The following is a 26825-nucleotide window of genomic DNA, read 5'->3' as shown; positions in this document are numbered from 1 at the left end:
TCTCCAGCGCTCCGTCTGCAGAACAGAGAGTCCCCTCGGGGACGACACAGCAGAGGTAATGTCCCGGGGTGACAAAGACAGGGGAGGCACCCTGCAGAACGTGGACTCTTGAGGTCATCAGGCCCCACTTAGAGTGTGGTTCTGGCCTCACAGTGACCGGAGGGTCATGGAATGCACAAGGGCCCTCTTAACAACGCCCGGCGTGGAATGGAGCTCCCGTTTCCTCGCCGGCGGGCGGTGGACATCGGTGTTTTCAGATCTCAGTCATTCTGATACCAGTCAGGTGGCAGCTCGTCCTCAGTGGGCTGTTACTTTACAATTACCTGACGGGGTTACGACCTTTTCCTTCTTTTCCTGGGCCTCTTTGCCATCTGGAGAACTTCTTCAGTGAAGCCCTTGGATGTTTGGCCACCCCTTTTTCAGTTGGGATGGTTATTTTCCTATTGATTTTTTAAACAGCTCTTTACATATTGTGGATTCTGGTCTTTCCACCCACCCACCCCCGCCCCACACATGTCTTTCGCGAATATTTTTCTGCAGTCTACGGCTTGTCTTATTTTATGGACAGACTTGTTGGGAGAGCAGATATTTTTAATGTTGACAAAGTCCAGCTTATCTGTGATTTCCTTCATGGATTGTGCTTCTGGGGTTGTGCCTAGGATGTTACAGAGAAACCCCAGTGACGGTTTTGGCCAAGCCAAGAGAAAAAGGTATCACCACACACGGGGTTGTCTGGGTTTTTCTTCTGCTTTATTGTGTAAAAGTCTTACCGTTTCGTGTTTGACACCTGGACTGTGATCCGTTTTGAGTTCATTACTGTGAAGGGAGAAAGGTCTGTGCCTGGATTCTGTTTCTTTTCTGCATGTGGGTGTGAGTTGCTCCAATATCGTTTTTTCAAGGGACTGCCTTTGCTCCTTTTTGTCAAAGATCTTTGCTCGTTTTTGCCTTTTTCTTTTTTTTTTTTTGCTCCATCATGATGCTTTATGTCAAAGATCAGTTAACCACATGAAGAGCGTGTACCCTGTACACTCTGTTCTGAGGCTTTGATCCATCTCTATTCTATCACCAAGGCCACACTGTCCTTAAAAAAACAATTTTACCTAAAATATTCCTAAAAGGTCATGATTCTTTTTTTTTTCTCTAACTTCACTATGATTGGCGTGAAATAGTGTGTAAGTTTCAGGTGTACAATCCAGTGATTCACAGTTTTTAAAGACAATACTCCCTTGACGGCTATCATAAAATATCGGCTGTATTAACTGTATTGTAGAATACGTGTTTGTAGCTTTTTTTTTTTTTTTTTTTTTGGATCTTCCCCAACACTTGTAAAATTATTTCTTCAGTTTAGTTGCTCAGTCGTGTCCGACTCTTTGCGACCCCATGGACTGCAGCACGCCAGGCCTGCCTGTCCATCACCAGCTCCCAGAGTTTGCTCAGACTCACGTCCATCGAGTCGGTGATGCCATCCAACCAGCTAATCCTCTGCCGTCCCCTTCTCCTCCCGCCTTCAATCTCTCCCAGCATCAGGGTCTTTCCCAATGAGTCAGTTCTTCGCTTCAGGTGGCCACAGGATTGGAGTTTCAGCTTCAGCCTCAGTCCTTCCAGTGAATATTCGGGACCGATTTCTCACTGGAGCGTAGTGGCTTTCCAATATGGTGTTAGTTTTTCTGCTGTGAATCAGCTTTGAAAGCGCTAGCTGCTCGGTCGTGTCTGACTCTCTGCGACCCCGTGGACTGTAGCCCTCCAGGCTCCTCTGTCCGTGGGATTCTCCAGGCAGGAGCGCTGGGGTGGGGTGCCATCCCCTCCTCATGCTCTCTCATTAGTTAATCTATTTGATACACAACATCCTTGTAGCTTGTTTTATAGATGACAGTTGGTGCCTCTTATTCGCCGCCCTCTGAATTTCCCTACCTCGCTTCCCTTCCACCCCGCCGTGTTGATGACTGTAGCTTATTACTACACTACGGTAATTACTACTGGAATTACTACAGCTTATTACTGTGCTAAGTCTGGAACTCAGGTGGTATCAATGAGCCCATTTTCTCCTTCTCCTTAAGTTGTGTGTTGGTTATTCTGGGCTTTTTGCCTCTTGCTAAGGGCTTCCTTCCCACTCCAGGACTCTTGCCTGGAAAACCCCATGGATGGAGGAGCCTGGTGGGCTGCAGTCCATGGGGTCGCTAAGAGTCAGACACGACTGAGCGACTTCCCCTTCACTTTTCACTGTCATGCATTGGAGAAGGAAATGGCAACCCACTCCAGTGATCTTGCCTTGAGAATCCCATGGACAGAGGAGCCTGGCAGGCTGCAGTCCACGGTGTCGCAAAGAGTCGGACATGACTGAAGGGACTTAGCACCTGCATGTACCGTCTAGAATCACTTGGTCAGTATCCACGTCTCATAAAAGGTGTTAGAATTACAGGGATATCTCCAGTGCCCCCAGATAGACACCTTCAGGCAAGGCTAATGGCCCCAGCTGGGAAGACAGCAGAGCTCAGAGGGGTGAGTGAACTCGGGGATATCTCAGACACCCCTGCTTCCCGAGAGTTTGACATTTTCCTTGCGGCCTGTTCTCTCGGATCCCATCATGCGTTTGCTCAGCACACACGGAGCCTCTGCCAAGGGCAGGCGTGGTGACCGTCCCTGTGGGTAATGCCACACTTACAACACAGCCTGGCGACACAGAAGTAGCAACGCGGCAGACTCCCCCGGAGGCCCAGTGCGTGAGACTGTGCGCTGCCACGGCAGGGCGAGCGGGTTCCATCCCTGGCTGGGGAACTGACATCCCACCTTCCTCATGCAGCAGTTGTTTCATTTCTTTTCCAAATAAGAAAAAATGTTAAAGTAGAAAGAATTTTTTTTTCTTACAAAAAAAACAAGAGGAGGAAAAACTTTAGTTACTGGTGAGAGAAGGTTCTCCTGCGCTAGGTATGAAATTTACACGACATAGTGGCAAGATCTTGTAACCTAAAGATAATGAGAAAGATAAAAAGATGATGAGGTGGTTGGATGGCATCACCGACTCGTTGGACTTGAGTTTGAGCAAGCTCCGGGAGTTGGTGATGGCCTGGGAGGCCTGGCGTGCTGCAGTCCATGGGGCTGCAAAGAGTCAGACATGACTGAGCGACTGGACTGGACTGAACTGAACTGAAAGATACCAAATATCGAGACTTCCCTGGTGGTTGAGTGGTTAAGACTTTGCCTTCCAGGGCAGGGAGAGTAGGTTCAATCCCCGGTCGGGGAGCTAAATTCCCACATGCCTTTCGGCCCAAAGAGCAAGACATAAAACAGAGAGAATAATGGAGCAAATTTCATAAAGCAAACCACTTTCAAAAAATGCTCCCCGTGAAACACATCTTTAAAGCTGCAAAATGCGAATGCATCTATCAGACGCCACCACCAACAGTAAAAGTTGCTCATCACAGGCCAGAAAAGGGGGCGCGATTCAGGGTCGTCAGCGGAATACACAGAGAGCAGAGCAGAGTTCCCGGGCGGCCACTCTGAGACCCGAACAGGACAGTGTGGTTTGCAAATACGCACAGCTGTATGTAAAGGAGATACCTATCGTCAACCTACTGTATAACACAGAGAACTCTACCCAATACTCTGTAACGGCCTAAGTGGAAAAAAAGAATCTGAGGAAGAGGGGACATACATGTCCACGTGTAGCTGATTCACTTTGCTGTGCACCTGAGGGCCAGTACGACACTGTACATCAACTATATACTCTTATAAAAATGGTTAAAAAACGGTTGCAAATTTCTGAGCTTATGATCCTCTTTGTAATCAAGACAAATACGTATATTGATTATAAAGATGCGCTGCAGCACATGTCTTTCCTTTCTAGCAACTGAGATTCTTTCGTTAACACGAACATAAACCATCAGAACAGGAAAAATACTAAAACCTGCGAGGATGGGGAGCCATCACTTGGGAGATTGGGACGGACAAATACACAGCTGTATAGAGGCAGACAGTCAACAAAGAGTGCCCGTACTCACAGGGAACTCTACTCAATGTTCTGTGATAACGTGTATGGGACAAGAATCTTAAAAAGAATCTTAATAACCTGTATGGGAAAAATCTTAAAAAGAATCTTACTAACCTATATGGGAAAGAATCTTAAAAAGAATCTTAATAACCTATATGGGAAAAGAATCTTAAAAAGAATCTTAATAACCTATATGGGAAAGAATCTTAAAAAGAATCTTAATAACCTATATGGGAAAAGAATCTTTAAAAGAATCTTAATAAACTATATGGGAAAAATCTTAAAAAGAATCTTAATAACCTATATGGGAAAAGAATCTTAAAAAGAATCTTAATAACCTACATGGGAAAAGAATCTTAATAACCTATATAGGAAAAGAATCTTAAAAAGAATCTTAATAACCTACATGGGAAAAGAATCTTAAAAAGAATCTTAATAACCTATATGGGAAAAGAATCTTTAAAACAATCTTAATAACCTACATGGGAAAAGAATCTTAAAAAGAATCTTAATAACCTATATGGGAAAAGAATCTTAAAAATAATATTAATAACCTGTATGGGAAAAGAATCTTAAAAAGAATCTTAATAACCTATATGGGAAAAGAATCTTTAAAATCTTTAAAAAAATCTTAAAATCTTAAAAAGGTTACATATATATATATGTAAAACTGATTCACTTTACAACAGAAATGAGCTCAACATTTTAAATTAACTATCTTTCAGAAAAAAATTTTAATAAAAAAAATTTTTTAACAAAAAAGAATGGGAGCTTGGGATTGACAGATAAACACTATTGAAATTGTGTATAAAATAGAAAACTAATGAGACCCTGTTGGACAGCACAGGGGACGCCACCCAGGAGTTATATTATATACCCCAATCTAAAATAAAAAGTTTAAAGTTTGAAAAAAAAAAAAAAGAAGAATCAGTAGCCTAAAACTAAAGTGCACATGGTATTTTGTGAATGAAAAAGCCTTATATTTAACTTGCTGTAGTTTGTGAAGAGTTTTGATGGTTTTCTTTTATACTGTTAGATACCCAAGTAAGTAACAAAAAGAATCACACTCTGTGTTGACCTAAATGGGAAGGAAATGCAAAAACAGAGGGGATATATATATATACGTATGGCTGATTCACTTTGCTGAAACTAACCTAACATTCTAAAGCAACGATGTGCTGTGCTTAGCCACTCAGTCGTGTCTGACTCTTTGTGACCCTGTGGACTGTAGCCCGCCGGGCTCCTCTGTCCACAGGATTCTCCAGGCGAGAAGACTGGAGTGGCTTGCCGTTCCCTTCTCCAGGGGATCTTCCGGACCCAGGGGCTGAATCTCAGTCTCCTGCATTGCAGGCGGATTCTTTACCAGCTGAGCCACCAGGGAAGCCCAAGAATACTGGAGTGGGTAGCCTAGCCCTTCTCCAGGGGATTTTCCCGACCCAGGGATTGAACCCAGGTTTTCGGCATTGCAGGCGGATTCTTTACCAGCTGAGCCACCAGGAAAGTCCAGTACCACAATATGAAGCAACTAGACTGCAATACAAAATAATTAAGGAAAAAAAAAAAAAAAGGCAGTGTGATTTGGATGAAAGAGAGACACACGGATCAATGGAAGCACAATAGCGAGCCCAGAAATATATCCGCATGAATATGACCCACTCGATGGTGCAGAAACGGCCGCTAGCATCATGCTGATAAGACAGAGTTGAGTGGCCCAGGGGCGGGTCTGGCTCGGTGTGGCAAAGCCATTCCACGGAGGAGGCGCCAGTTGAGAACTCGAGAAAGACAGTCAACCCCAGAAAATAGCAGCAGAGACGGTTGACCTCTGCGGCCCCCATGTGAGGTGTGACTTGAACCCTGGGTGGCGTGGCACCTCTCACCCCTCAGATGGAAAAGATGACACAGGCTGCTGGCGGTCTGGGGTTGTTGACAGTGTGACAATTGAGTGCCCCCTCCCCCCACCCCAGCCCTGTTGTCTTTTCTGCAACTTCAGATTGGCGCCGCGTGTGGGAAGGGTATGGGCTGCTGGTAGCTCGGTTTCTCTTTTCTGGGGGAGAAAAACATGTAGAGAATTGCTATCATTCCGTCCTCCAGGTGTCTGGTAGAAATCACCAGTAAGTCCATCTGGACATGGTCCTTTTTTTGGGGGCAGGGGGACGAGTTATTCATTATTGATTCTATTCTTTAATAGACGCAGAGTGATTCTAACGGCCTGTTTAGCCTTGGGTGTGTCTCTGCAGGTCATGTCCATCTAGGTAATGAAATTGGTGGGCATAGAACTGTTCGTAGTATTGCTTGGTTGTTCTTTCAGTGTCTTTGGAAAGGGCAACCCACTCCAGTATTCTTTTTTTTAAATTCTAATTAATTTAGTTTTAATTGAAGGATAACTGTTTTGCAATATTGTCTTGCTTTCTGCCGTATAGCAAGATGAGTCAGCCACAGGAATACATGCCTTCCTCCCCTCCTGAACGTCCCTCCCCACTCCCCTTTTCTTGCCTGGAGAATCCCACGGACAGAGGAGCCTGGCGGGCTACAGTCCGCGGGGTCGCAAAGAGGCGGACACGACTGAGCAACTAAGCAAGGGGTCTGCAGTGACAGCCTGTCTCTGGTTTCGGATTTTGTGATGTGCGCCAACCGCCTCTTCTATTATTTTTATCAGGGGACAGCTTCTTCACAACGGTGCATTAGTTTCCCCTGTACAGCCACGCGAATCAGCGGCACGCATTCCTACGTCCCCGCCTTTGTGGGTTTTTCTTTGCGTTCAGCTCACCACAAGGCGGTGAGCAGCGTTCCCGGTGTTAGACGGTAGCTTCTCGTTTGTTATCTGCTTTATGCGGAATATCGGGGGTATATCTGTGTCCGCTCCATCTCCCAACTCATCCTACCACCCCTTGCCCAGGCGGGGTCCATGTATTTCCTCTCTCTGTCTCTCTTTTTTCTTTGCCTGAGTAGAAGTTTCTTGATTTTCTTGATCGCGTCCAAGACCCAGCTTTTGATTTCTTTTTCTTTCCTCTCTTGATTTTCTGTTTTCGGTTTCACCGCTTTCTGCTTTCTCTTTTATTAACGTCTTCGCTCCTACTCCCTTGGGATTTAAACGGGTCCTCCCATTCTAGTTTTCTAAGGTGGCAGTCTCGAGGGTTGGGTTTACATCTATTCTCCTTTCTAACTAACGTAATGCATTCAACTTAGAATGAGTGCAGCCTTTGTATCGGCAAGCCTGTGTGTGTGTTAGCCGCTCCGTAGTGCGTGAGTCTTTGACACCCCGTGGACTGTAGCCCCGCCAGGCTCCTCTGTCCGTGAGATTCTCAAGGCAAGAAGACTGGAGTGGGTTGCCATGCCCTCCTCCAGGGAATCTTCCCGACCCAGGCAGCAGACCCGGGTGTCCTGCATTGCAGGCAGGTTCTGCACCATTTGAACCACAATCTGGGCTTTGGAAGACGTTATCACGGCCATGTAGAGAAATGCTTGCATAGGTGTGTGTCTACAGAGTACGGCGTTCAGGCAGTGCGTCCGAGTGCCCACAACCTGGGGAACAAGATGACACACACCCACTGCGTATTCCAGTGTGGAAAATGGCAGAGAGAAACTGTCTATATGTGATGGAGACGTTCGCAAATGCTCAAAGCGAGAAGGTCATGACAGGCGACGTGTAAGGCATGCAAGGTAAAACGTCTGCCTGTGTGGGTGAGTGTCGTTGACTAACACATAGAGTCACGACCAGAAATTAATAAGGCAGTCATTTCATTTGGTGGACATGTTGAGGATCTGAGCCTGGGGGGTGGACAGCATCTCGGGAGCTCTGAGAAAACTGCTCCAAGCAGGCGGGAGGGGGAGTCAGGCTGTATACAAGTTTGCAACAAAGGGAGAAGGTGGTCTGAACAGCAAAGATGAGATGTCAAGTGAAGCAACTGAGCATTCCGCGTATGGGAGGATGCAAGCCTCTGGGCTCACTGAATTCACTCCTTTCACATGCCCCTCAGCTGTCTGGGCAAATCCTGTTGTTTGGTTACCTTGTTGCTCAGTTGCTCAACCGTGTCTAACTCTTTTTGACCCCGTGGGCTGCAGCACGCCAGGCCTCCCTGTCCATCACCAAGTCTGGGAGCTTGCTCAAACTCACATCCATCGAGTCAGTGATGCCATCCAGCCATCTCATCCTCTGTCGTCCCCTTCTCCTCCTGCCCCCAATCCCTCCCAGCATCAGACTCTTTTCCAATGAGTCAACTCTTCGCATGAGGTGGCCAAAGTATTGCAGTTTCAGCTTCAGCATCAGTCCTTCCAATGAACATTCAGGACTGATTCCCTTTAGGATGGACTGGTTGGATCTCCTGGCAGTCCAAGGGACTCTCAAGAGTCTTCTCCAACACCGCAGGTCAAAAGCATCCATTCTCCTGAGCTCAGCTTTCTTTATGGTCCAACTCTCACATCCATACACGACTCCTGGGAAAACCACAGCTCATGCAGAGGGTAGAAATTGCTGATGGCCGTGACCTTTCTAGTTTCCTGTTATGGGAGGAGATATTCTCATTTCACAGTGTACGTGTGTGAAATGTGTGTTTCACGCACACCGAGACGTGCCTGCAAGGATGCTACAGAGCAGACGTCTCCCAGTGGTCAGCCATGGGGTGGGCCACAGCCCTGGAGGGAAAATAAGGTCCAACACTCTTTCTTTTTAATATTTATTTGTTCGGCTGTGTCGGGCCTTAGCTGTGACACTCGGGCTCACTAGTTATGGCTCGTGGCTGAGCTGCCTGGAGGCACATGTGACCTTCGTTTCTCAACCAGCAGTTGAACCCACATCTCCTGCGTTGTAAGGCAGATTTCTTTATTTTTTTTTTTTCAAACTGCAAGGTTTTTATTATTGGTGTATAGACAATTAACAATATTGTGATGGTTTAGGTGGACAGCAAAAGGACTCAGGCTTACATATTAACTTACACATTCTCCCCAAAACTCCCTTCTCATCCAGGCTGCCACGTGATATTGAGCAGAGTCTCTTGTGCTGGACAGCAGGTCCTTGCTGGTTCTCCATGTTAAATGCAGCAGTGTGTCCATGTCCATCCCAGACTCCCTGACTGTCCCTTCCCCCATCCTTCCCCCTGGGAGTGAAGTGAAGTCGCTCGGTCGTGTCCGACTCTTTGCGACCCCATGGACTGTAGCCCACCAAACTCCTCTGTCCATGGGATTCTCCAGGCAAGAATACTGGAGTGGGTTGCCATTTGAACCATAAGGTTATTACAGAGGATTGAGCAGAGTTCCCTGAGCTGTCCAGCAGGTCCTTGCTGGTTCTCCATGTTAAACACAGCAGTGTGCCCATGTCCATCCCAAAGTCCCTGACTATCCTTCCCCCAACCTTCCCCCTGGGAACCATAAGTTTATTACAGAGTATTGAGCAAAGTTCCCTGTGCTGGACAGCAGGTCCTTGCTGGTTCCCCATGTTAAATACAGCCGTGTGTCCACGTCCATCCCAAACTCCTTGACTATCCCTTCCCCCCATCTTTCCCCCTGGTAGGCATAAGTTCATTTTTCAACTCTATGAGCATCTTTCTATTTTGTAAGTAAACTCATGGGTATCACGTCTTTTTAGATTCCACGTATTAGTGATGTCAAAGATGTTTCCCCTTCTCTGTCTGACTTACTTCACTCAGTAGGAGAATCTCTGGGTCCACCCCTCTTGGTGCGAATGGCTTTATTTCATTCCTTTTTCTGGCTGAGTCATACTCCATTGTGTAAACTCACCACATCGTCTCTCTCCCTTCCTCTGCTGGCGCACATCCCGGTTGCTTCCATGTCCTGGCTGTTGCAAGCGGCGCTACAGTGAATGCTGGGGTGCATGGATCATTTCAGAGCATGTTTTTCTCTGGATGCCTGCCCAGGGGTGAGATGGCCGGATCACACAGTAGGCCTCTGTTTAGTGTTCTAAGGAACCTCCATTCTCTTCTGCACAGCGGCTGCACCCATGTACAGCCAACAGTGTAGGCGGGTTCGCCAGGTGGCTTCTTAACCCCTGAACCACCAGGGAAGTCCCTCAGTGTGTGTTCACATCATGCTGAGGGCTGTTTTCCCATCTTTAACTTGGGTCAGCGTCCGCCAAACGACCCGCGAGGCTGTTGCCCACATCCTCTCATCTCTGTCTTTCCTGCAATCTCATCCTTTCACGCCTTGCTACTGCTGCTGCTAAGTCGCTTCAGTCGTGTCCGACTCTGTGCGACCCCATAGACGGCAGCCCACCAGGCTCCCCCGTCCCTGAGATTCTCCAGGCAAGAACACTGGAGTGGGTTGCCATTTCCTTCTCCAATGCAGGAAAGTGAAAAGTGAAAGTGAAGTCGCTCAGTTGTGCCTGACTCTTAGCGACCCCATGGACTGGAGCCCACCAGGCTCCTCCGCCCATGGGATTCTCCAGGCAAGAGTGCCGGAGTGGGTCCTTAAAGGATTCCTCCCCCTCTTTCATTTCGCAGGACGATTGCTCTCACTTTCTGTGCTCTATTGGCTAAACGCTGCCTCTTTTCGCTTGTGCGTCTGTTTCCTGGGGCTGCTGGAAGGAAACCGCCTCCCCGCCCACCCAACTGGGAGCAGAGCTTGAAGGACACAGATTCAGTGTCTGCAGACCTGAAGTCAAGGTGTGCACGGGAGCTTGGGTTCCTTCCGAACGCTGTGGCTGGGAGTCTTTTCCACGCCTCCATCCCAGCCTCTGCGCTTCCCTAGTGGCTCAGATGGTAACGAACCCGCCTGCTAACGCAGGAGACACACGTTTGATCCCCGGGTCAGGAAGATGCCCCTGGAGAAGGGAAGAGCAGCCCACTCCAGTGTTCTGGCCTGGAGAATCCCACAGACAGAGGAGCCTGGCGGGACTATGATCCGTGGGGTCGCAAAGGGTCGGACACGAGTGAAGCGACCAACGCTTTCACTTGTCACTTGGTCTGAGCCTCTGGTGTTTCCTGGCCCCTCCTTGGTGTTCCTTGGCTTACTGAAGCATCTTGTCCACCTCTGTGTCCATTTCTGCCTGGTGGTCTCCCTCCTTCTGCCCCAGTGCCTCCCTGCCATGGGATTCTCCAGGCAAGAATAGTGGAGTGGGTTGCCATGCCCTCCTCCAGGGGATCTTACCAACCCAGGGATCGAACTCGCATCTCTTGCATTTGCAGGCAGGTTCTTTACCCGCTGAGCCAGCTCAGAAGTCCAGATGGACCTCACGTGACCCTAAAACAATTACATCTGCAAAGACACTCCTCCTCCCCACCTTGGAACGAAGGCGACCCTTTTACATACAGGGGGTTAGACCTTCCGCCTGAACTTGCGGCCGGGAGACACAATTCACCCGTGACAGCCACAGAGTTTCCGGTGTCTTCTCTGTGTCTCCCCCATGGTCAACCAGAAAACCCATCGCAGCTTCCTCTGCTGGGCAGGTTCACAAGCATCGCCCAGAGCCGCGGGTCAAGGGCAAGAGGGCAGGATCTCCCACACGAGGCTGACGACGCACCCCTTCCCCGGCAGGGAGCGGCCCGAATGTCTGGGCGTGATGGTCAGATTCCAAAGCGGCCTGTGTAGCTCCCACCTCTTCAGGATTTGCCACTTGGAAAGACTTCTGTCCACGCTCGTGACTCCGCCCTGATGCTGGCGGGGACGTGGCTGGACTCAGCTAGCACCCTCCCCTCCCAGATGCACTGAGGTCTGAACAGCCCGTAGAGGTCTTCTCCCTGATGCCTAAAGTGGGGACCAGCCAAGAGGTGCTCACATCCTGACCCCCTGGAACCCCTGAGTGGGGAGAATAATGTGGTCTCTGCGGATGTCATGAAGGGAAGGGCTCGAGATGAGGCCCTCCTGGATGCTGAGCTGTGCTGTGCTCAGGCACACAGGCGTGTCCGACTCTCTGTGATCCCATGGACTGTAGCCCACCAGGCTCCTCTGTCCATAGGATTCTCCAGGCCAGAATACTGGAGTGGGTTGCCATGCCCTCCTCCAGGGGATCTTCCCGACCCAGGGATAGAACCCAGGTCTCTCCCACTGCAGGCAAATTATTTACCATCTGAGCCACCAGGGAAACCCAAGAATAACTGGAATGGGTTGCCATTCCCTTCTCCAGGAGATCTTCCCCACCCAGGAACTGAACCCAGGTCTCCCACAATGCAGGCGGATTCTTTACCAGCTGAGCCACCAGGGAGGCCCCTTCCTGGATGAGGATGGCCCTATTTCAATGGCAAGTAACCTTCCACAAAGTTCCTCAGTCAGTGACTCTAAGATATTTTTTAAAATCCTGCCAATATATGATGGGCACCTACATAAAGATTCTGGATATTATAAAACAATTAGCCTCCAATTAAAATAAATTAATTAATTTTTAAAAATGCCCCCAAAAATATTCTGGAAAGATGAGTGCATCAACTATCATGATCGAATTTCAGAAGAAATCCACCTGTTGTTTGCTGAGTTATTTATAAGGCTATAGCTCAATGGGTGTTGTAGTGCGTTGAAGGCTGCCCTGCTAAGATTCATGCCCACTCAGAAACTCAGGCCAGGCATTATTAGGAAGCAGGGTCTCTGCAGAGGTGACGCAGTGAAGGGTCTGAGATGAGGTCCTCCTGGATGCGGCTGGCCCTAAACCCAGGGACAGGGTCCTTACAAGACAGCGAAGAGGAGAGACACGGACGCAGAGGAGAAGCCACGTTGAGATGGAGGCGGAGACGGGAGGGAGGCGGCCACCAGCCCAGGGATGGACGCCCGGAGCCCCCGGAAGCTGGAAGAGGCGGGGAGGACCCTCCCCTGGAGCCTCCGCAGGGAGCTCAGCCCTGGGACCCCCTGACCTCAGACCAGACCCTCCAGGCCTGGGGAAGGATAGGTGCCTATTGTCACTAGTCCCCCAATTAATGGTCGTCTGTTAGGATAGTCCAGGACACCCCCCAGTTACTGGTCTAGCTAGTATTTATGGACACACGCCAGCTGACAGAGCACTTTGCCGTCGCTGAGCCCCTCGGCACCACGACCACCCTCAGAGGGTGAGTCTCTATCTGTGCTATGACAGGTGAGGAAATCGAGGGTCTGGGTGGGCAAGACCCCACAGCCTGCCTCTTCCCAACCCTTCCTGCAGCAGGTGGCTGTGAGCTCCGTGTAGTAAGTCATCCCAAGATTCTCCACCCAGGATTCAAAGCCGGGCCTCCTGGGTTAGGAAGATCCCCTGGAGGAGGGCATGGCAAACCACTCCACTGTTCTTGCCTGGAGAATCCCATGGACAGAGGAGCCTGGAGGGTTACAGTCCACGGGGTCACAAAGAGTCGGACACAACTGAGTGACTAAATGACATTCCAGGAGTGAATATTCTGTGGACCACGCGGCAGCACCCATTTGGACTCTGTGACGTCACCAGCTCTCTGAGGCTGTGCCCCTTGAATGCTTTGGGGCCGAGGTTTCCAGAGCTGCCCCCACAAAGCACCACGACTTGGGTGGCATAAGACCCTCAAGAAACCCAGAAAAGAGGCCAGCCCACGCTGCACAGGGCTGAGTCATGGTTTTCCTTTGGTCCAGACCCTCCAGTCCCTGCTGTGAGCTCAGCCCCAGCAGAACCCCCCAGCTTTTGGGAAGTTTGGGCTGTTGTTGTTGAAAAGACACAGGAGAGGTCCTTAAAGAGCAGCCATCCCTTTGACTAGGGGCTGCTTTTCACTCACCCCACCTGAGTAAGACCCACCTCAGAAGAGACAGAAGGACCACTGTCCTGAGCGTCTCTGACCTTCAGATGGTGGGGAGTGGAGTCCCGGGCTTAAGTGTTAGTAGCTAGGTATGCATGGATGGATGAGTGGCTGGCTGGCTGGATAGATGGATAAGTGAGTGGATAGATGGATAGATGGATGGGTGGATGGATGGATGAGTGAGTGGATGGATGGATAGCTGGATGGGTGGATGGATGATAAGTGAGTGGATGGATGGATGGATGATGGATGGATAGATGGGTGGGTGGGTGGATGGATGATGGATGGATGGATAAGTGAGTGGATGGATGGATGGATGGATGATGGATGGATGGAGGGGTGGATGGATGGATGGGTGAATGAATGGATAAGTGAGTGGATGGATGGATGGATGGGTGGGTGGGTGGATGGATGATGAATGGATAGATAAGTGAGTCAGTGGATAGATGGATGATGGATGGATGGATAAGGAGTGGATGGGTGGTTGGATGGATGACGGGTGGATGGATAAGGAGTGGATGGACAGTTGGATGGATGATGGGTGGATGGATGGATGGATAAGTGAGTGGGTGGATGGATGGATGACGGGTGGATGGATAAGGAGTGGATGGATGGGTGGATGGATGATGGGTGGATGGATGGATGATGGGTGGTTGGATGGATGTATAAGTGAGTGGATGGGTGGGTGGATGGATGACGGGTGGATGGATAAGGAGTGGATGGGTGGTTGGACGGATGGATAAGAAGTGGATGGACGGTTGGATGGATGATGGGTGGATAAGTGAGTGGGTGGGTGGATGGACGATGGATGGATGGATGATGGATGGATGGATAAGGAGTGGATGGGTGGTTGGATGGATGGATAAGGAGTGGATGGGTGGTTGGATGGATGGATAAGGAGTGGATGGGTGGTTGGATGGATGATGGGTGGATGGATGGATAGATAAGTGAGTGGGTGGGTGGATGGATGATGGATGGATGGATAAGTGGGTGGGTGGGTGGATGACGGGTGGATAAGCAGCATGTGGTCTATCCACACAGTGGAATATGCCGCAGCTGTGGAAAAGGAGTGAACCTCTGACACAGCCTACAGCGTGGCTGGACCCTGAACACACACTGCTCAGTGAGGGAAGCAGACACAGAAGGACGCACGGTGTGTGATTCCCTTTATAGGAAACGTCCTGAACAGGCAAATCCATAGACTGAGAAGGCACACCAGGGGCTGGGAAGACGTGGGAGGTCTTAAGGGTAGAGCATCTCCTTTTGAGGGGGATGGACATGTCTGGAGCCAGACAGAGATGGTGGTCGTGAAGGCTCGTGAGCCCTGCTCTGCGCCACAGAACCCTCCACTTTCAGCATGGCACGCTAGGTGAATCTGAGCTCGGTTTTTTAAACGTGTATCCGAGTGCGCCAGGGAAGGGGTGCAGGGGTGATGGCCGTGGCGTGCAGGGCTTCTTTTCAAGACAACGAGGATGTTCTGGGATTGCGTGATGGGGCTGGTTGCGTCTCTTTGCTAATATATGAAAACCCACTGCAGTGTCTCCGGTGGGTCAGATGGTCAAGAATCCACCTGCAATGCAGGAGAGGCAGGTTTGATCCCCGGGTTGGGAAGGTCCCCTGGAGGAGGGCATGGCTGCCCACTCCGGTATTCTTGCCTGGAGAATCCCATGGACGGAGGAGCCTGGCGGCCTACAGTCCAGGGCGTCACAGAGAGTCAGACGCGACTGAGGGGCTAACGCCCACACCGCTGTATCCACTTTGCAGAGGTGACCTTGATGATGCTTTCCTGGTGGCTCTGTAGAGCCGTTAAGAAGAGAGGTCGACGGGGATGGCGGGTTCCCAGGAGCCAAGGGCGCCGGGTCTGCAGCTCTGTGCGAGCTTGTGTGTGACGCCTGCGCGTAGCTTCCTGCAGAACCTCTGCCCCACTCTGCACCCTGCGGCCCCCAAGCCTGCAGGCTGCCCCGTGCCTCTGGCAAAGAGTCGCCTCTGCCCGCGCAGCACCCCGGGGACCGTCTTGTGGTCGAAGGCAACTGTTTCTGGCTCATTTCAAGCCACTTCCATCCCCCACCCCCTGGGCCTCCGCCCCGCCCGCGGCTTTGTGAGCCGGCCGCATCTGTTAGAAGTGATTTCTTTATGAATCAGCCATGCGTCGCCGTGTTGCAGGGGAGGGGGCTGCCTGCCCGGTCCACGAGACGGGCACAGGTGAAAGCTTGGGGAGGGCCCCGAGGGGCTGGTGGTGGTAGGGGGGAGGCGGCAGGTTCGGGGTGCAGACGGAGGCCTCCCGGACGCCCACGTGGCTTCTCTGCGGGGGGCCAGCCGCTGTGTTATGCAAATAAAGTCTCTTTTGAAGCTCCCACCGGGAGGTTACGACAGATCCGCGGGAAGGAAGAGGGGGAGGCATCACCGGGCAGAAATGAAAAAGTGTGCTAGCCGCTGAGTCGTAGTCCGACTCTCTGCGACCCCGTGGACTGTAGTCCCGCCAGGCTCCTCTCTCCGTGGGATGCTCCCGGCAAGAATACTGGAGCAGGTTACCATGCCCTCCTCCAGGGGATCTTCCCCACCCAGGGGTCGAACCCAGGTCTCGAGATTCTTGACCATCTGAGCCCGCAGGGGAGCCCCCAGCAGGCTCTGTGCCCACCAGTGCCACCCGACGAGGGAGGCTGGGCTTTCTGTCTCCAGCTCTGTACACCCCCCATCTTCTCAAATTCCCCCCACCCCCGACTGTGGACATGCAGTAGCCTCCTAGTCACCCCCAGCCCCAGCCTCCCCGAGTTCCCCTTTCCCCTGCAGATCAGAGACCTCTCTCCTCTCCATCACCCCACTACGTGGCCTCCACGTGCGATCCTGAGACGTTCGGGTCCCTTTTGCTCCTGAACCCCAAAGATGGATGGAGGTGGGGGGCTGTGAGGTGTGGGGTTGCACCCCCCCAATAACTGTAAGATCACACCTGGCCGTGAGCTAGTGGTGCGGAAAGTTTCCTACTCAAAGCGAAACCCGGGCCATTTTTAAATGGGTTTGAGGAACCTCGTTCCGCACACCCCCACCACAGATGTTACATCTCCTGCGGAGGAAAAGACAGATGCCCGGGGCGCCAGGGCCTGAGAGGGCAGCTGCAATGCCTTAAGCGTTGAAGGGCCACGTGCTGGCTTCCCCGGCGACCCAGGGACCATGATTCCTGCCAACAGACACCCCAGGGATGGACGCCGTTCCGGGGCCGCACCAGCAGGTGTCCAGCTGCAAGGCGCATGTGAGCCAGGGGGCGTCTTCCGGGCCTGAGCTATAACTGGGGTGGCACCCGGTTGCCCAGCTGAGCCCCACGCCCTGATTTCTGGAGCCCCGATATCAGGCACACACACAGACACGGTGAAAAACAGAAGTGATAGCTTCAGCCACGGGAAAAATAGCAACTTCATCAGGTGGCTGAGACACTGAAGAATCCACCTGCAAGGCGGGAGACCCGGGTTTGATCCCTGGGTCGGGAAGATCCCCGGGAGGAGGGCACGGCAACCCACTCCACTAGGCTTGCCTGCAAAAACCCTGTCGACAGAGAAGGCTGGCGGGTACAGTCCATGGGGTTGCAGAGTCGGATGCGGCTGAATCGGCTGAGCAAAGAGGTAACAAAACCATCCCCCAGACTTTGAAAAAACCAACAGAAATGCACTTCGAGCTGCCTTTGGGTTGCATTTACATAAGCAATTACAAAGAAAGTGACAGTTGGGACCCACTGTGTCCAGAAGGCGGGGGGCAGGCAGCCCCAGGAATTGCTTCTCCCCTGGGCCCTGGGCCCCTTTCTCTGTGTGAGTCTGAGGGGCCAGCCAGTCACGAGCAAGGTGCTCCGGGGACTTCTCTGTTTTGAGCGGGGAGGAAGGCCAGCAGGAAAAAACAGAAGTTCAGGGGTGCAAGTTTCAGATTCTGGCAGCAGGAGGAGTCAGCTCAGAACTCACCGTCTCCAGCAGGCTGGCACTCCCAATCGGGCTGCAGGGCGAATGCTAAGTAATTCAGTCCTGTCTGATGCTTTGCGACGCTATGGACTGTAGCCCGCCAGGCTCCTCCGTCCACGGGATTCTCCAGGCAAGAACACTGAAGTGGGTTGCCATGCCCTCCTCCTCCAGGGGATCTTCCCGACCCAGGGATCGAACTGGGCCCTCCGGCACTGCAGGCAGATTCTTTGGCATCTAAGCCACCAGAGAAGCCCGCAATTGAATACACGTGTGTTTATATATATAGAAATACATGCATGTATATACCAGATTTATATTTGTGTGTTAATGTATAGACACACACACACATATACACACACATATATACATACAATGGGCTTCCCAGGTGGCACCCATGGTAGAGAACCCATGTGTCAACTTAGGAGACCTGAGTTCGATCCCTGGGTCGCGAAGACCCCCTGGAGGAGGGGATGGCAACTCTCTCCAGTACTCTTGCCTGGAGAACCCCATGGACAGAGGAGCCTGGTGGGCTACGGTCCAGGGAGTCACAAAAAGTCAGACACCAGTGCAGTGACTAAGAATGCGTCCATGCAGTGTGGTGTGTGTGTATAGGTCACACACACACACACACACACACACACACACACACACACAAACACATGCAATGGGCTTCCCTGCTGGCTCAGGTAAAGAATATTCTGCAGGCAAACACTCCGCCTGCAGTGTGGGAGACCTGGGTTCGATCCCTGGGTTGGGAAGATCCCCTGGAGAAGGGAAAGGCTACCCATTCCAGTATTCTGGCCTAGAGAATTCCATGGACTGTATAGTCCATGGGGTCACAAAGAGACAGGCCTGAGTGACTTTCACTTTTTTCACACACATGCAATATAGTGTGTGTGTATATCTCACATATATACATACATACATGCAATCTGGTGTGTGCCACATATATATACATGTATACATGCAATACGGTGTGTGTATCTGTTACACACACATATATACATATATGCATGCAATATGGTGTGTGGGTATATAGATCACAAATATACACAGAATACGGTGTGTGTGTGACATATATATACATGCATACACGCAATACTGTGTGTGTATCTGTTACACACACATATATACATATATGCATGCAATATGGTGTGTGGGTATATAGATCACATATATACATGGAATATGGTGTGTGCCACATATATATACATGTATACCCGCAATATGGAGAAGGCAATGGCACCCCACTCCAGTACTCTTGCCTGGAAAATCCCATGGATTGAGGAGCCTGGTGGGCTGCAGTCCATGGGGTCGCTAGGAGCTGGACATGACTGAGCGACTTCCCTTTCACTTTTCACTTTCATGCAGTGGAGAAGGAAATGGCAACCCACTCCAGTGTTCTTGCCTGGAGAATCCCAGGGACGGGGGAGCCTGGTGGGCTGCCGTCTATGGGGTCACACAGAGTCAGACACGCCTGAAGCGACTTAGCAGCAGCAGCAGCAGACCCGCAATATGGTGTGTGTGTCACACACACATATATACATATTTATGTACAATATGGTGTGTGTGTCTATATCACATATATATACGTATATACAGACAATATGGTGTGTGTGTCACAGATATATACATATATATGCAACATAGTATGTGGGGATATAGACCACATATATACATGCAATATGGCGTGTGTACATATATATACATGCATACATGCAATATGGTGTGTGTCTGTCACACACATATACATATATACATGTGACATGGTGTGTGTGTCTATATTACACATATATACATACAATGTGGTGTGTGTGCTTGCCACATATATGTACATATATACATACAATATGGAGTGTGTGTGTATATCACACATATACACATATATACAGACAACATGGTGTGTGTGTCACAGACATATACATGTACATATGCAACATAGTATGTGGGTATATAGACCGCATATATACATGCAATACGGTGCGTGTGTCACATAAATATATATACACATACATGCATGCAATAATGTGTGTATATGCATCACATATCTATACATGTACACATACATGTGGTGTCTGTATATTGATCACATATATATACATCTATCCGTGCGACATGGTGTGTGTATATGCATGCAATACGGTGTGTATGTGTATATATCATATATATAGACATGCATGCAATGTGGTCTGTGTGTCACAGATATGTGTGTGCAATGTGTGAGTCTATGTCACACGTGTGCTTATACTATATGACATAAACGCTCTGGCGAACGTGTGTGTGCACCCGTGATGCTCCCGTGTGTCAGCCCCTCTCCCAGGACATGCAATATGGTGTGTGTGTGCGTGTCACATATACGTTCATACACATATAAAATATGGTGTGTGTGCATACATCACATATGTACACATATACATGCAACGTGGTGTGTGTGTCTGTCACACATATGCACATATATACATGCAGCATGCTGTGTGTATACATATCACATGTATACGTGCAATATGGTGTGTGCATTTCATATATTATACATATATATATACACAATATGGTGTGTGTATACATATCACATATATACATGCAATATGGTGTGTGTATATATATCACATATATACATATATACAAGCAACGTGGTGTGTGTGTCTGTCACATACAGACATGCAATATGGTGTGTGTGTATATCATATACTATATATACACACAATATGGTGTGTGTCATACATATGTATATGCATATTTACATACAATACGGTCTGTGTGTCTACATCACATATATATACGTATATACGGACAATACGGTATGTGTGCCATATATATATATTATAAATATACACACATATATGCAACGTGGTGTGTGGGTAATATATCACATATATGCCTTCTATATGGTGTGTGTCAAGTGTGTATATACATGTGTACATGGTATGTGGTGTGTGTATACATATTACATATATACATGCAATATGGTGTATGTGTACACATCCCATACATAGATATACACATATGGTGTGTGTGTCACATATATATGTGTAATGTGTGTGTCTATGTCACACATATATAGATACATACGTGCAATATGGTGTGTGTCACATATATATACATATTTACATACAATATGGTGTGTGTGTATCACATATATATACATATACAAACAATATGGTATGTGTGTGTATATATCACATATATACATGCAACATGGTTGGTGCGTGTGTATATATATCATATATACATATACACAGACAATATGGGGTGTGTGTATATATATCACATATATTGATATTTCTCTCGGCAGACTTGATTCCAGCTTGCGTTTCTTCCAGTCCAGCGTTTCTCATGATGCGCTCTGCATATAAGTTAAATAAGCAGGGTGACAATATACAGCCTTGACGTACTCCTTTTCCTATTTGGAACCAGTCTGTTGTTCCACGTCCAGTTCTAACTGTTGCTTCCTGACCTGCATATAGGTTTTTCAAGAGGCAGGTCAGGTGGTCTGGTATTCCCATCTGTTTCAGAATTTTCCACAGTTTATTGTGATCCACACAGTCAAAGGCTTTGGCATAGTCAATAAAGCAGAAATAGATGTTTTTCTGGAACCCTCTTGCTTTTTCAATGATCCGGCGGATGTTGGCAATTTGATCTCTGGTTCCTCTGCCTTTTCTAAAACCACCTTGAACATCTGGAAGTTCACGGTTCACATATTGCTGAAGCCTGGCTTGGAGAATTTTGAGGATTACTTTACTAGCCTAGATACCATATTGAAAACCAGAGACATTACTTTACCAACAAAGATCCGTCTAGTCAAGGCTATGGTTTTTCCTGTGGTCATGTATGGATGAGAGTTGGACTGTGAAGAAGGCTGAGAGCCGAAGAATTGATGCTTTTGAACTGTGGTGTTGGAGAAGACTCTGAGAGTCCCTTGGACTGCAAGGAGATCCAACCAGGCCATTGTGAAAGAGATCAGCCCTGGGGTTTCTTTGGAAGGAATGATGCTGAAGCTGAAACTCCAGTACTCTGGCCACCTCATGCGAAGAGTTGACTCATTAGAACAGACGCTGATGCTGGGAGGGATTGTGCGCAGGAGGAGAAGGGGACGACAGAGGATGAGATGGCTGGATGGCATCACTGACTCGATGGACATGAGTCTGAGTGAACTCCGGGAGTTGGTGATGGACAGGGAGGCCTGGTGTGCTGAGATTCACGGGGTGGCAAAGAGTCGGACACGACTGAGCGACTGAACTGAACTGAACTGAACTGATCACATATATACACATCCAATATGGTGTGTGTGTATATATCACATATATAGATATATACATCCAATATGGTGTGTGTGTGTATCACATATATATATACACATATACATGCAATAGAGTGTGTGTGTGTATCATATATATAGATACAGACATGCAATATGGTGTGTGTGTATCACATATATATACATACATACATGCATGCAATATGGTGTGTGTATGTATATATCACATATATAGATATACATATGCAATACAGTGTGTGTGTAACACACACACACATATATACACACAAAGATACATACATGCATGCAATATGGTGTGTGTGTATATATGACATATATATACACATATACATGCAATATGGTGTGTGTGTCACATATATATATATGTATGTAATGTGTCTATATCACACGTGCATATACCATACGATGGAAACACTCCCGCGAACGTGTGTGTGCACCTGTGACGCTCCTGTGTGTCGGCCCCTCTCCCCAGACATGCAATATGGTGTCTGTGTGTATATATCACATATATAGATATACACATGCAATACGGTGTGTGTGTATCATATATATAGATATATACATGCAATACGGTGTGTGTGTATCACATATATATATACACATACATGCATGAATGCAATATGGTGTGCGTGTATATATGACATATATATACACATATACATGCAATACGGTGTGTGTGTATCATATATATAGATATGTACATGCAATATGGTGTGTGTGTATATATGACACATATATACACATATACATGCAATATGGTGTGTGTGTCACATATATATATGTATGTAATGTGTGTGTCTATATCACACGTGCATACACCATACGATGTAAACGCTTCTGCAAACGTGTGTGTGCACCTGTGACGCGGCCGTGCGTCCGCCCCTCTCCCAGGACACCCGGTCCTCCGGCGCCTCTCACCTCCCCGGTACCCCCCTTTCCCTCCTGTCTTGCAGATCGGCACCCCGTATCCCGAGGCCACCCCCCCGGCCCGGCCACCCCCCAACGGCCGCAGCATGGACGTGAACATGACGCGCCCGGACAACGCCACCATCCTGATGCTGCGCGACCCGGCCATCGCGGTGGTGCTGCCCGTGGTGTACTCGCTGGTGGCGCTGGTGAGCATCCCCGGCAACCTGTTCTCGCTGTGGGTGCTGTGCCGGCACATCGGGCCCAAGACGCCGTCGGTCGTCTTCATGATCAACCTGAGCGTCACGGACCTCGCGCTGGCCTGCGTGCTGCCCTTCCAGATACACTACCACTGCAACGGCAACCACTGGGTGTTCGGCGTGCTGCTCTGCAACGCCGTCACCGTGGCCTTCTACGCCAACATGTACTCGTCCATCCTCACCATGACCTGCATCAGCGTGGACCGCTTCCTGGGCGTCGTGTACCCGCTGGCGTCCGCACGGTGGCGCCGCCGCCGCTACGCGCTGGCCGCCTGCGCCGCCACGTGGCTGCTGCTGCTGGCGGCGCTGTCCCCGCTGGCGCGCACCGACCTCACCTACGCCGTGGACGCGCTGGGCATCGTCACCTGCTTCGACGTGCTCAAGTCCAACATGCTGCCCAGCGTGGCCATGTGGGCCGCCTTCCTCTTCACGCTGTTCGTCCTGCTCTTCCTGGTGCCCTTCGTGATCACCGTGGCCTGCTACACCGCCACCATCCTGACGCTGCTGCGCTCCGCCGACCCCCACGGCCGCGCGCAGCGCCGCCGCGCCGTCTCCCTGGCCGCCGTGGTGCTGCTGGCCTTCGTGGCCTGCTTCGCGCCCAGCAACTTCGTGCTGCTGGTGCACATGGTCAGCCGCCTCTTCCTGGGCCGCAGCTACTATCACATCTACAAGCTCACGCTCTGCCTCAGCTGCCTCAACAACTGCCTGGACCCCTTCGTCTACTACTTCGCGTCCAGCGAGTTCCAGCTGCGCCTCCGCGACTACCTGGGCTACGGCCCGCTGCCCGCCGCCGACAGCCCCGACAGCCGCCGCGAGAGCCTCTTCTCCGGGCGGACGCTGTCCGCGCGCTCCGTGGATGAGCACGAGGCGCCCGAGAGGCCCAGGGTGAGACGGCAGGAGAGCGTGTTCTGAGACAGGCACCCCTCATGGCGAGTGCAGGGTGGGGGGCGTTGAGGGACAGCAGGGGTCTTTGCGGCCTGTTTTCGGTCACTCCGGGCGCTCTGGGATTCATCCGGATCACGCTCTGCCTGCCGCCTCCCTGCCGAGCGCCCCCAGCCACGGCAGGTCCTCCTGGGGTCTGCCGGGGTTCCTGGCCTGACCCCTGCGATCCTTTGAGGACCCGGCCAGACCAGCGAGCACACGAGCCCGCAGCAGCACCCCCCCCCCCATCCGCAGCTGTGAGGTTTTGAAAAGATGATGGACCCCAGTTCCTGCAGCGCCCGGGATGCTGAGACAGCAGGTCGTCAGGGTCTGCCTGAAACACCCTCTGCGCATCAGAGGGAGAAACATAGGATAAGTTCAGGGTTCCCTCGTGGGGGGAGGGGGCGGGGCGGGGAAGAAAACAGCTCTGAAGCCCCTAAGGTGAGACCTGGCAGGGACCAGCGGGGAGGGGCTTGGGGAGAACCCCCAGGGCAGCGCGGCTGCAAAGCTCGTGACATCCGCCCCCATCGGACCTCAGAGATGCTGGTGGGATTGTGAGCCGATGTTACGGGAGCAGTTGGTCCCTGGACATCATTGCCTGGGAACTGTGTAGCGCAGTACATAGTGTCCCAACCCCACAAATCCACGTCTGCCCGGAATATCAGAGTGTGACCCACAGGATCAGGGTGGTCCTAGACCCCGTGACAGGGTCCTTAAAAGACACCCAAGAGGAGAGACATGGACACAGAGATGGGAGGGAGGCGGCCGCCAGCCCAGGGATGGACTCCTGGAGCCCCCGGAAGCTGGAAGAGGCGGGGAGGACCCTCCCCTGGAGCCGCTGCAGGGAGCCCAGCCCCGGAACACCCTGACCTTAGACGTGTGGTCCCCAGGACCCGGGGAGGGTGGATACCTGTCTGGGGCGTTAAGCCCCTCATTTATAGAACTCTCACAGCCGCCCTAGGAGACCCCCGCAGTCTGCGATTCTGAGACTGGGCCTCTGGCCACGGGCCGGGTGATTCTAGGGGCCGCAGTGCCTGGTGCTGGCTCCCAGCGTGGGACCTGCGTAGGGCAGTCCATGCTCTTGGTGGGGAGAAGGACTCGCCTGGGGGTCCCATCCATCCCCATCCCCACCATGGGAGGCCCACACAGAGGACAGTGTCCAAGCCAGTCCGCAGTGTTTGCACAGGGCAGAGACCCACCGTTTGCTGCTTTCAGAATGCCGGCCAGACATGCCCCCCCGCCTGAGAAAGGACGTGTGCCACGGGTGGCGGGAGAAGGGCTGGCTTCAAGGACTCGGAACACCCCAGGATGGCGTGTGGTCCACCCGCTCTTCCCGACTGTTCCCAGAGCCAAGCCCCTAGAAAGTCAAGTCACCACGACAACAGTCCGCAGGCAGAAAAACCCTGACCCAGCAAGACAGTGGCAGCCACGTCCTGCGAGTGGGCTTCCAGCGTCTGACTCTGAAAAGCTGTGAAAACCTCAAACCACCGTCACGGAACCGTCTTCTTGCTGAGCTGAGAACAAGCATCACCGTTTGAATTTGGAGGAAGCCGGTCTAATCGATAACACTGCCCCTCACCACTCCCACCCACCAGCCTGCAATGGGCGTGATGTCCATCCAGCCTCTGGGTCCCAGACAGCTCAGGTCACATTTCGTCACCTTCGTCACCATCGTCACCAACAGTTCGCTGTCCAGCCCCTCAGGGCCACCGACATCTCCCTGATTTCTGCGTCCCAAGGACCCCCAGTTCCACTGAAGTTGCCAGATTCCAACAGCATCTTCAGGGAACCGCCGGCCTTTCCGAGGGGTGCCTGTCAGCTCAGTGGAAATCCCAGGGGTGGATATCCTTGTTTCAGCACGTTAATAATATAGTTCTTGTTCAGTCGCTCAGTCGTGTCCGACTCTGTGACCCCGTGGACTGCAGCACGCCAGGCTTCCCTGTCCTTCACCATCTTCCGGAGTTTGCTCAAACTCATGTCCATAGAGTCAGTGATGCCATCCAACCATCTCCTCCTCTGTCGTCCCCTTCTCCTCCCACCTTCAATCTTTCCCAGCATCAAGGTCTTTCCCAAAGAGTCAGCTCTTCGCATCAGGTGGTCAGAGTACGACACCTCTTTTCTTGAACCTGTTTTAAAACACCCACACTGAAGACATGCGGTTTGCTGGAAATCGTCAGACGAAGACATTGATTTATTGTTTTTTCCCAGTGTCTGCTGTGTCTTTGGAAACCTGTGATCCTGTCATTTCACTGATATTTCTGTGCTGTTAAAAAGCCTCAAGAGCAGGAATGCATGTAAATGACCAAACTGCGTAGGAGTCCCTGTGGGGGACGGAATGTGTCGGATGGGATGACTGCTCAGGGTCTCAATGCTATGTTGACAACTGCTTTTTAACTCTAGTACCTCTTCAAAATCAACCATCTTTTTTTTTTTTTTTCTAAGCAAGGTGTGTGTTTTAACCTAGCAAAGAAGAGTTTATCCTAACTCCACACAGGGGTGGATGTGTGCTAAGTCACTCAGCCGTGTCTGACTCTTTGCGACCCTGTGGACTATAGCCCGCCAGGCTCCTCCGACCACGGGATTCTCCAGGGAGGAATCCTGGAGTGGGTGGCCATGTCCTCCTCCAGGGAATCTTCCCGGCCCAGGGATTGAACCCCGGTCTCCCACATTGCTGGCGGATTCTTTATCGTCTGAACCACCAGGGAAGCCCGATCTATAGCACATTCCATGATATACCCTATATATATAGGGGGGGGCTTCCCTGGGGACGCAGTGGTAAAGAATCTGCCTGCAAGGCAAGAGACCCCGGTTCTTATATACAGTCACACAAACACAAAGATGGGTATTCGTTTAAATACACGT

The 26825-nt window shown here is 50.6% G+C and overlaps 1 protein-coding gene across 1 annotated transcript in view; it reads left to right on the top strand.

Annotated features, from left to right (window-relative positions):
• Window positions 1-26452, top strand: part of P2RY8 (purinergic receptor P2Y8) — a 56200-nt gene extending 29748 nt beyond the window's left edge. The window contains exon 2 of the mRNA XM_013976840.2: window positions 22830-26452. Within this exon, the coding sequence (XP_013832294.2) occupies window positions 22890-23954 (1065 nt within the window). The 5' untranslated portion in view covers window positions 22830-22889 and the 3' untranslated portion in view covers window positions 23955-26452. The remainder of the gene's footprint in view (window positions 1-22829) is intronic.
• Window positions 26453-26825: the final 373 nt, after the last annotated feature.

This window comes from Capra hircus, unplaced genomic scaffold, assembly GCF_001704415.2.
Source record: "Capra hircus breed San Clemente unplaced genomic scaffold, ASM170441v1, whole genome shotgun sequence".
Classification (NCBI taxonomy): Eukaryota; Metazoa; Chordata; class Mammalia; order Artiodactyla; family Bovidae; genus Capra; species Capra hircus.
Note: the sequence above shows the minus strand (reverse complement) of the source record. Positions and strands in the feature narration are given on the sequence as shown.